This window comes from Anarhichas minor, unplaced genomic scaffold, assembly GCF_050575085.1.
Source record: "Anarhichas minor isolate MPS153535 unplaced genomic scaffold, ASM5057508v1 ptg000042l, whole genome shotgun sequence".
Lineage (NCBI taxonomy): Eukaryota > Metazoa > Chordata > Actinopteri > Perciformes > Anarhichadidae > Anarhichas > Anarhichas minor.
Genome location: NW_027466488.1, coordinates 11,725,841 through 11,738,222, shown reverse-complemented (window position 1 = coordinate 11,738,222; position 12,382 = coordinate 11,725,841). Strand labels below are relative to the sequence as shown.

At 41.9% G+C, this 12,382-nt stretch overlaps 1 protein-coding gene across 1 annotated transcript in view; it reads right to left on the bottom strand.

The window, feature by feature from the left end:
* The window catches only part of adamtsl3 (ADAMTS-like 3), a 206,137-nt gene extending 198,331 nt beyond the window's left edge, over window positions 1–7,806 (bottom strand). Inside the window, 3 exon segments of the mRNA XM_076109776.1 lie at window positions 2,379–2,544; window positions 4,352–4,435; window positions 7,742–7,806. Coding sequence (XP_075965891.1) covers window positions 2,379–2,544; window positions 4,352–4,435; window positions 7,742–7,806 — 315 coding nt within the window.
* Between the last annotated feature and the right edge of the window lie 4,576 nt (window positions 7,807–12,382).

Here is a 12,382-nt window from a genome sequence, read left to right as displayed (position 1 = left end):
TGAGAGTGGTCCCACTCCGCTGTAGCATTGAGAAGAAGAGCTGTAAACTTGTCAGAAGGAACCGACATGCAGCAAAATCGGCAGTCTGGGAGCCTTTCGGATACAGTACATGGCCAGGGATTCACGTGAACTGCAGATTAATTACATAGTTTAACCATTATAGTGCAACAAAAACTGCTGATCGTTATCGGTCTATACTAAGTAAAAATATGCGATCTGGAGATCGACATTGATGCTTTCTTGTTGCTAGTCTGAAAATGATACATTGTGAACAAGAAATGTCGAGTAACGTTGACAGCAACAGCTGTTATAACGCACGGAGCAGAGCCATCTGGCTTTAATATGGAGGTTCCATTTAGTTACATTATGGTGCGTTCAAGCTCCATTCAGTTAAAATTAGTTTTGGACAAAAGGAAATTATAATGTTATCATGATGTGTTCAAATGTGTTTAAATCTTGTAAAATGTAGTTTGTCATAAATACAGTTTGAAGGATATATTTTCACAGCAATATAAAATAGATATTTGAAAGAGAATTATGACTTATTTCTTCCTAACACCCAAGCAGTTTATAATAACTCATTCAAACTGCCAATGCCATGATTTTTTTATCAATAAAAATACAATTTTACTTATCACTTGAAATGTGTGTTTTTATCTATAGATGAATTATATAAAGTAGAAAAAAGCAAAGGAGGATGATAATAAATATTGTAGCTATTAGCTATAGGCTTACTAGAAATATTCTGGTTAATAACCTTGAAAAACATGATATTTCCTCTGATAATAAGCTTAATGTCAAAATTCTATATTGTGACATCCTTAATTGGAATGTTAAAAGGGTTTTCTTTCACTCACGCACACACCCAAAATGTTCACGTATACAGTTCATGCAAAAAAAATAATAACGGAAAATAAATCAAAATAAACTTTACATGGGCTAACTAATTATCCTTCCTTCTCTTTTGAGTTAGTTTTTTTTTTTTGCCCGGACCTGTGCGCTCTTTTGTTATTTTTTTAAATATTTTACAGGCTCTTATGTTATGAGAACAATCAAACATTCACACACATTCAATTTACTGTTGAGCTTTGCATTAAAATTATATTCAGGGCTACACTAAAAACATTCAGGGCTCAAGCTGACTTTGTGACACAGATTGTGCCAAAGTCATACATTTCAAAATTGTACACATAGTGGCTTTAACAAAACATTGTAGGTATAACAGTGATGACAATTGTACAGTAGTTCAAAAATAGAATAACACAATACAACAATAATAAAGTGGTTAGTTATGCAATGTAAACTTATGCTCACAGAATCCTGCAAATTTGCATGTTTTGTGTTAATATTAGATTACGGTAAAAAAATGTATTTTCATCAAACTTGGTGGAAGGGTGTAGCATGGGCCAAGGGAGAACCTTCGCGGAGGGCAGCGCTCTCTGTGTGCTTTTCAAGTTAATTATTTGATTGGTTCACCTTTTATTCATGTATGTTTACTCATAACTGGTCTTGTATATGTGTATTTGTGTATTACTGTAACTGCTGCTAATGGCACAGAGTACTTTAAATAAGGGTTTGATCACTATGGGCCAATATTTTGTGTTGTAACACTCCAAATTACTTTTACACCATTATTTCTTTCAAGTGGTGAATCAACTTTTTTAAAAAGCACAAATTCCAGGTGGCTGTGTCTAGAGTTTATGAGCAGGGAACGCCCTGTCCAAACCTTCAAACTTAAATTCACAGCTCACCACAATAGCAAGTCCCAGCCCTGAAAATAGATGGAGGACATATTCCTGCTGCTCCAAAGGGTTCAGTGCCTTTATAAACAGACCCCGTCCAAATAAAGATGTTTTTGCTGGGTCGATCGTGGAGAACACCAGGTCCACAGCGGCCTGTTGTCGGGGATTAGGGAGCTGCTATATTTGCCAGAGAAAATCCTGTGCTCAGTGTTCTTCATATAAAGAGGTGACATTCACCCCAGCTAATGCACATGCACAGAGACTCCAGCAGGCTCCCCACACTGCCATGCAGCCTTTTGACCTGTGTAAACAATTTGATTTGGACTGGTGATATCAAATTAGGCAACGGAGCTGACAGCAGCCGCAGAGAGAAGCCAGAGGCTGGGTGTGCAGTGTGTGAACCCTGACAAAGTTTCTCTAATCGGGTCCGTGTTCATTTGAGTCACCAAAGACTGTGATGATACGCCATGTGAGCCAGGTAGTAAAAGCAAAAATCTGCAATGAATATACACAAATATAATAAGAGTTTCTGTTTGAAGTACAGGAAGGTGTTAATATGTCATACAGTCAGTACATTGAGGCAAATCCAGTGCATCCATCCATCTTTCCATCCATCCATCCATCCATATTCAGTACCTGGACAGAGGGAAGCGTGTAGAAGATGAAAACAGCCCTCCAAAAGATAATTGACTCCATCTTCATCAGGAATGTCCCGAGGTCTGGGTCTCTCTACAACTGGGTGAGCCCCAACCTGTGTAGAGGAAGTGGACACATCACGTTAAAATGTTTCTGCACTTGTTGACTGTGATATTAAAGTGACACCACATTAGACCACAAACATAGAATAATGGTAAATGGAGTGTACTTATAGCGTTTTTCTAGTCTCTCTGACCACTCAAAGCGCTCAAAGTGTCACTTAGCCCCTGCCATCAGTGTGTGAATGATGACAAGTAGTGTGAAAGCGCTTTGAGAGGTCGGAAAGACTAGAAAAGCGCTATACAAGTACAGTCCATTTACCATTTACCACACCGTAGTATACATATATATATATATAAACATATACGTATATATATATATATATATATGTAACAAGATCAAAAATAAAATGGAGTTTTAAGAAGAGATTTAGAGTTCCACAGCTCAGTCAGTCAAGACTCCGGTTTCACGGTCTGGCACTGTATTTTTCTTTTTTTTGCATGACTGGACCTTTATACGGGTTTATGGTGGCTTATTCTACAGTCAGGAGTAGCTTGAATATTTAAGAAAAAGCATTCATTAAATTAAACAATATAGTAAGAAATCAGAACGCATGAAAGTTGCAGAATGTAACAATTATTATTATCTGCAACATAGTAAAAAAAATGATGAGGTAGTCCAACAACTTTCTTTTCAAAACAAAATGTTTTAAAACAGCTGTATGAGCAATATAAACTGACCACAGGTCTGTTGTTGTAAATGGTCGACTGTACGTTAGTGTTGTTGGTATAATGCTGAATATCAGTTTGACTTTAGTATTTTTGCCCCGGCAAGACAAAATGTTACCTGGAACCCAGTGTTTTAATCATCGATCTGACGACCTGCTTTTCCTGTCATGTGCAGGGCAAGATAATCACACTCTCCGTCTTCGAACATGTTTTGTGCTGAGGTGACTGATGTTGCTAGTGTTAGCACAAAACAGTGGCTACTTAGGATCTTTAAAAACCAAAAAGATGCAAACACAGCTCTTCTCTTTGACACACATTCTGGTTTCTCTTTCTTCATCCTCCATCTCTCTTTTCTGTTCTTGAATGTGCAGTAGTGAGGGAGCCTCTCAAAGCTGTCAACAGACATGTCATGCTACTAGCTAATAGCTGTAAATAAGTGTAAATGTACACTTATTAGTTTTACAAATTCTTTAAGTGTCACAAATGAACGTGTGCCTCTGTGTTTTACCCTTAAAGAGAGTTCGTTGGTGGTTATTAATTGTTGTGTTGCAAAGTTCTAACCATGAATGAGCAGTAGGGGTGAAACGATACACGTATTCGTATTAAACCGTTCGGTACGGGGCTCACGGTTCGGTACGCATTCCGAACCGAACAATACGTTTGAATAATATTAAATTGCTTTTGAAAAATAAAATATAGCTGAAATTGGTGGAGCCACTGCGCTCAAACATGGCAATCCATCCGAGGTAACGCGCTATCCTTCCCTGATTCGCCACGTTCCCATCACGTGACCGTTCCCGGATGTTCACAAACAACAACAGTCTTGATTACCGATCGACTACCAGGTTAATTCAACATGAAGAACTGATTAGAGGCGTTGTTGACCTTGTTGTCTTTACTAGCAGCTGTTGTTCAGTTAAAGTCTGCATTTCTGTGGAGGAAGCAGCTGTTATTGGAGCGATCAGTGAGCGGCGTGTCCAGCGGAGGTATCAGCCCTACGGAGCGGCCGTCTGAAGTCACGGTTAGCGGCTTTAGGGAGGACGGACACAAAACGGAGGACTTTCCTTTTCTTATTATTGTTTATTTTGTTCTGTACAACTATGTACAACAAGTTAACACACATAAACTATAAAGGAACAAAGCATGGATTGCTCTCCAGTATGACAGAGACTTCAGCAGAGCTACGAGTGAGAACAGACAACAACGACACCGAGGGAACGAGTGAGAGACGTGTGTTGACCACATTTATGGATCCATAATCTTGTAAACCTTTGTGTGTAAGTGTTGATTTTAATGTAAATATGAGGTGAGAGAGAGAGAGATAGAACAAGACCCCCAGCACTTTAACTAAGTCTGAAAAATAAAATTTCTAAAACTTTCTACGAACTGTATCTGTTTGAGTTCATAGAGGAAGATTTTAGAGAAGATCTTAAGTATCAAACACGACCTTTCATTATTAAAGACTACTTTATTAATCTGCCGTATTATTTTAAGTAAGCAACCAATCTACTTCCTGTTTACACCGGCACCATCACACCCAGTGTATGTGAATAGTCATGTAATATTCGTTACAAACGCAGCGTTTAGGTAGCTGTTCCCTCCTGATTCAAACAGGGCTAAAGGTATATCCCTACTCTGTAGTGATAAACCAGGCTGTACGAACATGCTTAAAATGCTATTGAGACCCGTGACACTACACCTTCACCAGCCCATTTCTCCAGCTTTGTAAAAGAAAACAAAAGCTCAAACGGAGAATCAAATCAGACACGCCCCCTTGAGAGTCTCACCAGCGAGGATTTGGCATTTCTGCTTTTTTGCTGTATTGAAAACGTACCGAAACGTACCAAACCGTGGCACCACTGTACCGTATTGAACCGAACCGAGAATTTTGTGTTACACCCCTAGTGAGCAGGGTAAGCTGTTCATTACAAACCTTTCAATCCAGAGTTTTTTATATTTTCCCTGAAATTAGAATCTGGCATATTTTAAAACCTGGCAGCAGTGTTCGGTATTAAATCCAGTCTTTTGACGTTTCGTCCGCTGATACCAGAATAAAGTGTGTTGCATTAGTCAAGTCTGGAGGAGATAAAAACATGGTTGACCTGATCTTAGTTAAATGTCCCAGATGGATAAAGCAGGACTGCATCACGTTACTCACCTGAGCAGCAAAAGACAACTTTAAGTCAAAGGTTACGGACCTCTTTATTAACAGAATTAGATTAGGCAGACACACCAGTTTAGTGTTGATGCTGCTTGTGCTGGGTCAGAAGGGGTAATCTACAGGAAACTCTTCATGTTCTTCATCTTCAATTCTTCATAGTAAACAAAAGGAGGGCCCAGAAGAGACCCATAGGGGACCCCACAAAGGACAAGAGCACCAGAGGAAGATCTCCAGGCCTAACAGAGAAGGACCTGTTGGACAGATAAGAATAACCAATCCAGAGCCCCATCACTGATACTGACATATTGGTCAGCAATTAGTTTGTAGTAACTTCATGAAGCAAGGGTATTCAGTTAAATGTAAGCCAACAATGAACTGAAATAATAAAGAGTATTGTCAGGTCAAAACAACCTTGATGATGTCATAGTGGTTTGCTAAAAAGTCTTTCCGGTCAAAATCTTCACTTTGTCAAGTGTCTTAGACATTGGTGTTTAGCCTACTGGTGGTAGGTTGCAATATGGGATGTAATATCTAGTATTTTCATCTATTTTGACCATTCTTTGTAAAGTCAGTCGAATTTAGGAAGTTTGGCCCATTTAGACCCTATTCAAACCAGGTTTTAACTCACGGGCCTTCGACATCAGTGGTTCTCAAACCTTTGTTCAGCCAAGTATCCTGTAACCTCCGCAGTACATTTACGGTAGGAAAATAAATGCGTTTATTGCGGCAGTTGACAGTTTATGGCAGTTAACGATTGCATTGAAAATAGGAATATTTAATACAAATGTTAACCTACATTTATATTTAGAGAAGAACCTTCAGCACCGTTCTTTGCTCTTCTTTCAATGAAATACTCTCCAATTCTGATATAACTGATGCTATCACAGCATCTACGCTAACCTCTTCAGGAGCCACCATTGTTGTTTGAAATAGTCGCCTCTCTGTGCTGTGTTCCACACACCTAAGCCACGTCTGAAGCTAGTAGCTCCACACAGGACGCTGATGGACACTAACCATGGATGTATAAAGAGAGGGGCACACAGCATCAGAAAGTTGCTTATTTGTGCATGAAGCAAAAAAGGTAAAGAATTCAGATAAAAATACCTGCATCTTTTGACTAACTTCCACATCCATTGAGATGTGAGAGTTAAAAGAGAAGACTTCACAGGGTACAACACAGTCACATATGGTCTGCACTTGTCGAAAGGCTCTCTAGCTGGCGCACAAGTGTACCCAAAAAGTTCTGTCAGACCAAAGAGCACCTGAGCGGACAACATCCCTTTATTGTAACCCTCAAACATCCATCTCCAGTTACACTGCGCATGTCTCGCACACCACAGCTCAAGACCGTGTCCCAGCCTACATTCAAAAGGCCTTGATCCATGGGGACCATAGAGCAAGCACACTAGCGTTTCCTTTAACCCAGCCCTCGGTCCAGCCCCATTCGCATGAACGGAGGAAGGAAAATAACACTGGATTTGGCTATTAGTGCATTTTACAACTTTTAGGACCTAATGATTAAATAAGGGCTATTCATGTGTTCGTGGGAAGTTGATTTACCTAAAAAGAAAAGATCCACTGACATACATGCGTCTCTTTCCCAGTGTAATTTTATGGGGAAAGGTTTTTTCAGGCCCAATGGCAACGTGACAGACCTTGAAAATGTCATTCCACCGTTTGGCACTGTGCAAAATTTGCTTCAAACTCCAGCACTGTTCCTGGGGACACAACCGCATTACTTGAAGCCGTTGCTCGGCCGGCCAGATCGGCTCGGGGTCCTGCCTTTACAGATGATGTCACACATTATCATTGGCTGTATGTGGGAGAGACTAAAGTGATTCGCTGGGTGGGCTTACAACCCGCCCCTACACTGCGTCCGATTGGCTATAGCAGGCCTTTGCTAAACGTCAACTTTCGTCAAACTACGAAATAGACAGGCCCAAGATGGGAACTTTTGTTCCAGTAGTAGGTAGGCTACCTGTACCGAACAATAGGATGTTTTGACATGCAATCTCATAGCTATAGAAAGTTGGCGTTTAGTAAAGGCCTGCTATAGCCATATGTGGAGACTGTGGCTGAGTGGAGAGCAGGGTCGTCCTTCAATCAGACGATCAGCGGTTCGATCCCCGGCACCGCTAGTTGCATGTCGATGTGTCCTTGAGCAAGACACTTAACCCCAAAATTGCTCCTGTAGCTGTGCCTACGGTGTGTGAATGAATTAGTCTGATAGGCAGGGGGCACTTACCCTGCCTTCAGTGTGTGAATGATGACCTATAGTGTGAAAGCGATTTGAGTGGTTGGAAAGACTAGAAAAGCGCTGTAAAAGTACAGTCCATTTACCATTCATCAAATTCACTTCTGAGATTTTGAGGCGATTTACTAACGGTGTAGATTTTGAATATTGGCAGTTTTACCAAAATTGATAGCGAATCGAAGGGACCTCCCTCTGGTCCTCTATGCTCTGGGCGGGTCCTGGCATGTCTCTTAGCGCCCGGCTGTATCCAGCAGCCTCACTGTACTCTGCTCTCCCGCCAGACAACCAGAGAGAGGTCGTCGGGGTCCGGGGTCTTGTGGAGCATCTTAACAAAACTGTTAACTGCTAATATTCAAAAACGATAGTTGATTTATCACCTCAATCATCCTCAGAAGTGTGTTTAATGATGAAATAGCGTACAAAAACTGTCAAAAAACGTTTCGTTGTTCGGACCGAGTAGCCTACTTTCGGACTACGCAAACAAAAACTCTTCCTGGGCCTGTCTAGTTCGTAGCGCCACTTATCATCATAGCTAGGCTAACATTAGCATTTAGCAACGTCTTGGAAGGTTTTATCCAATCAGACGCCGAGTGGGAGTGGGTCGTAAGGGCACCCAGAGAGTTAGTTTAGTCTCTCGTGCATACAGCCATAATAATGTGTGATGTCATCCGTAACGGCAGGACCCCGAGCCGATCTGACGCCTCCACCGGACTTCTGTGTTATAATCTGACCATTCTCGTGTAATCTGATGTAATAATAAAGATGCTACTTTATCTCACCCTTATGGACTCTATAGAATCTTTTTAGAAGTTTCGAATCTACAGCATCGCCATAGGGGAACCAGATTGTACTCCTGCATTTCTAATGAATTATAACTTGTAAAAAACTCAATGATGTTATTGACTAAAGGACTAGTACATTTATTTGAAATGAATAACATCCGATAGTTACAATGATAAAGAGGTGAGCTTCTTTTCTGTTTCATTGTAAATATCTCTTTGGGTTGTTGGCCATTTGAAAAACATCCTTTTGGAATATTTGTTTGACATTTTTCATTATTTTCAAGTTTTAGATTACATCATTAATGATTAATTGACGGGATTCATCAATAATAAAACCAATTGAATAATCACAACCCTCTGGTGAAAATCCTCGTAGCCGCCAGAGTCACACAGCAATCCCTGAGGAATATCACAGGGCTATTCTAGGGAGCTCTTGCAGGCAGAGAAATCCACCTGCGTGCAGGAACACTACCCAGCGATCAGCTGAACCATGACGCGCTTGCAGAGATCACAGCGACTTTTTAAGTTTCTAAACGCAAAGCGACGCTTCGCACAACGGTGCTGTTCATGGAATCACGCGAATCCGCAGCACCGATACCCGTCCGTGCATGTGGCAAGAAGGGGCCGTTGTTAACGGTGGCGCTTCCAGACTGATGTGAGGGCTTGTTTGGGAGAGAAATAAACACCTTACCTTCTGAAGGGGGGGGGGGGGTCCTGCGCTACCTATGCGCTCGTACGGAGATGCAACATCAGTTCTTCTCCACAAACAGCGCGGTTCTCCAACGAGCCCCGGTCCCCCAGCGTCCACACCCCGAGTCAAACGCAGACACGTCCGAAAAGTGATAGAGAGGTGTGTGGAGATCAACGTGTCTCCGGTAAAAGTGTCTCCAGGCTCCGGGCGGCGGACAACCCGTCAGCCTGCCTGACACACAACTTGGGGCCAGAGTCAAGTCACACACAGAGAGACAGCTTCCGCTCATCCCTTTCAAAGTAAAATACATAAAAACAAACGTGCTCTCAGTTTTTGTTTAGTTTTATGTCAGCGTTAGTTGACGTGACTCATTAATGACTCATTAATGACTCTGTTAATGACTCATTAATGACTCTACGTTCATTTATTTGTTCATGTATTAATTTATTAATTTGAATGATTCATTAGTCATATAAAGAGGCTAGCATCTTTTATCTATTCATCTGTCTTTGTCCCCCAGTCAAAGTAAACTGTCCCCGTAGGCTACTGCATTGTGGGTACTAAGTGGACATGTACTGGACAAGTTTGTGTCACCTGTCAGCACACTGCAACATTCTGTTGAAAAATCCATTCCAGCCTCTGGTCATATAAACGCTGCAAAATTGAGGGGGTGGTTTACTCAGGTTATTAGCCTGTTATGTTTGGCTGTGAAACATAGGCCACATCATCAGGTGTTAACCTCTTACATAAACCACACTGCCCCCTATCCCTAACCCAAACCACCGAGGCAAACGCTATGCGACGAGGGAACAGACTCCACCGCTGTGAATTACCCCGTTGCTGTGTTCCATTTATCTGCTAGTACCAAAACCCAAACAGAGAAGGTGTAACGGGCTTCAAGGTACATAAAATGATCTGACCCCAAACCTTTTCCAACTCCACCCTATTTTGGAGCAAAACCGCCTAAAATGACATACCCAAATTAAAATGGCTGTAGCTTCTGAACCACTCTGACTATATGCATCAATGAGGTCTTTCTAGAAAGAAAACCCCCTAAGGTTCCTTGTGGAAGTCTCAGGAAACCTGTAGGTCATACAGATCAGGCCTTTGTAGGCCTTTGAAGTCAGTATAAATTGAAGATATTTGTCCGCCTAAAATAAAAAGTGTCTTTCAGCATAAATAACTGCCTGTGGCTGTATCTGTACAGGTAAAGGACAGTATAGGGCTGTAACTACACTATCTGTGAACAACTGCCTCAAATTTGAAGAATATTGGACAAAGTATGACCATTCTACAGTGTTTCTTCCATGAAGAGATCCAGGCGGAGCTCTAAAAGGATATTTGGAGACCCAAATGGACACATGGTAACCAAATGATATTCTGACACACTAAAGGTGTTTCTCCTTTTATATTTTGATATTATATTATTTTCCTTTTATTTTTAGCCTTTGCAAATTGCAAAAACTATGTATATATGGTCGAAGACGTGGTGTGTGAGTAGCGGACTTACTGTGCGTAATGGCGCACGATCGAGTATGCGGTAGCTCATTTAAGCAAAGGTTATAGTTGGTTTACGGCTTACGCAAGAAACAGTCAAGATTTGCACTATAAGTACTAGCGTTTTCTGAAGGCACTAGTTCCATGGTAAGATCTGCTAGCACATTGTCGGGTCTGTAATGTGTCTTTTCCCGTCGAAATGCTGCAAGATCCGACTTGCAGCGGTTATGGTGACTTTAGACAGTGTGTTTGGGCTCCGTTTGTGACAAAATCCATAAGAAATGAAAGAAAATAGATGTTTTCTTTGCGAAGATGAGGATTTGGGGCATGCTGGGATACCAAAAACGGCCATGTTTTGTGACGTATTTTGCGGAAGCAAGCCGTACGAACGGAAGGGGAGGGGATCGAGGACGCCGGCGTTGGAAAGCCTGTTTAGTTTCCTTTCAAACGGTGCCCCATTTGTAAGGAACATGCATTTCTGGGATGAGCAGCACAGCTGAGTATGTGGGTTGCACCCATGAAAAATTTGCCAAATCTTCTCTGCCGGTGTCGGCAACACCTGCACTGGAACTTGAACATGTGGAGGAACGTTATGTTCAGCGATGAGTCCAGATTCTGTCGAAGGAAGTTGGATCGCAGGGTCAAAGTGTGGAGAAGACGGGGAGAACGCTATGCTGATTGCTGCGCCGATAGAGTAACACCTTTTGGTGGAGGCAGTGTGATGGTGTGGGGCGGCATCTCCATCACTGGAAAAACGAGGCTTGTCTTCATTGGAGGCAATCTCAATGCAGAGAGATATTGAGATGAGATTCTGCAACCAGTGGCAATCCCATTTCTCCACAGTCTGGGACTGAACTCCATCCTCCAAGATGACAACGCTCGCCCCCACAGAGCGGTTTATCAGAGACTACCTCCAGAATTTGGGAGTAGAGAGGATGGAATGGCCTGCCAACAGTCCTGACCTCAACCCAAGTGAACACTTGTGGGACCAGTTGTTCGTGCCAGAGTGACCAACACAACCACGTTGGCTGACTTGCGATAAATCCTGCTTGAGGAGTGGAATGCCATCCCACAGCAGTGTGTGAGCAGGCTGGTGACCAGCATGAGGAGGAGGTGCCAGGCTGTTGTGGCTGTGTATGGTTCTTCCACACGCTACTGAGGCTCCTGTTTGTGAAATTAATACATTTTAAAATTGGCAATATGTCTTGTTTCTTCCTTGTTACTGATAGACTTCAATCATCCAATCTACCAAACAAGAGTCGATGGCAGAATAAGCTGTTTGGCATTGGCAGAGAAGATTTGGCAAATTTTTCATGGGCGCGACCCACATACTCAGCTGTGCTGCTCATCCCAGAAATGCATGATCCTTACAAATGGGGCACCGTTTAAAAGGTAAATAAACTGGCTTTCCAACGGTATAACATTTATTGCCAAGAAGCATTGTTACAACAGAGAAATAATCTACCAAACACTAATTTCCGAACTTTTTGTTCGATGTTTAGAATATTTCTAGATCACAATTTGTGTGATCATCACTGTTCGCTCGTGAAGTCATGGTAACCAAGGCCGGATTAACTGCTATTCATTGTTTGTACCATATGGTTTACACACACACATTTATACACATAGTTTGGTCCGGTCTCTATTGATATGAGGTATCGTAGAGCTCTGGGTGAACACAGAAGGCTACAGTATTTATTTCCTGATTCAACAACGGCAGGAAGTCAGTGATGACAGGGGAAGCAACTCAACGTTGATAGGCTATCGCGCCGGGGCGTAACGCGAATATTTCGGCGAAGTTGAAAAATTTCAACTCACGCGTTTGGGGCGA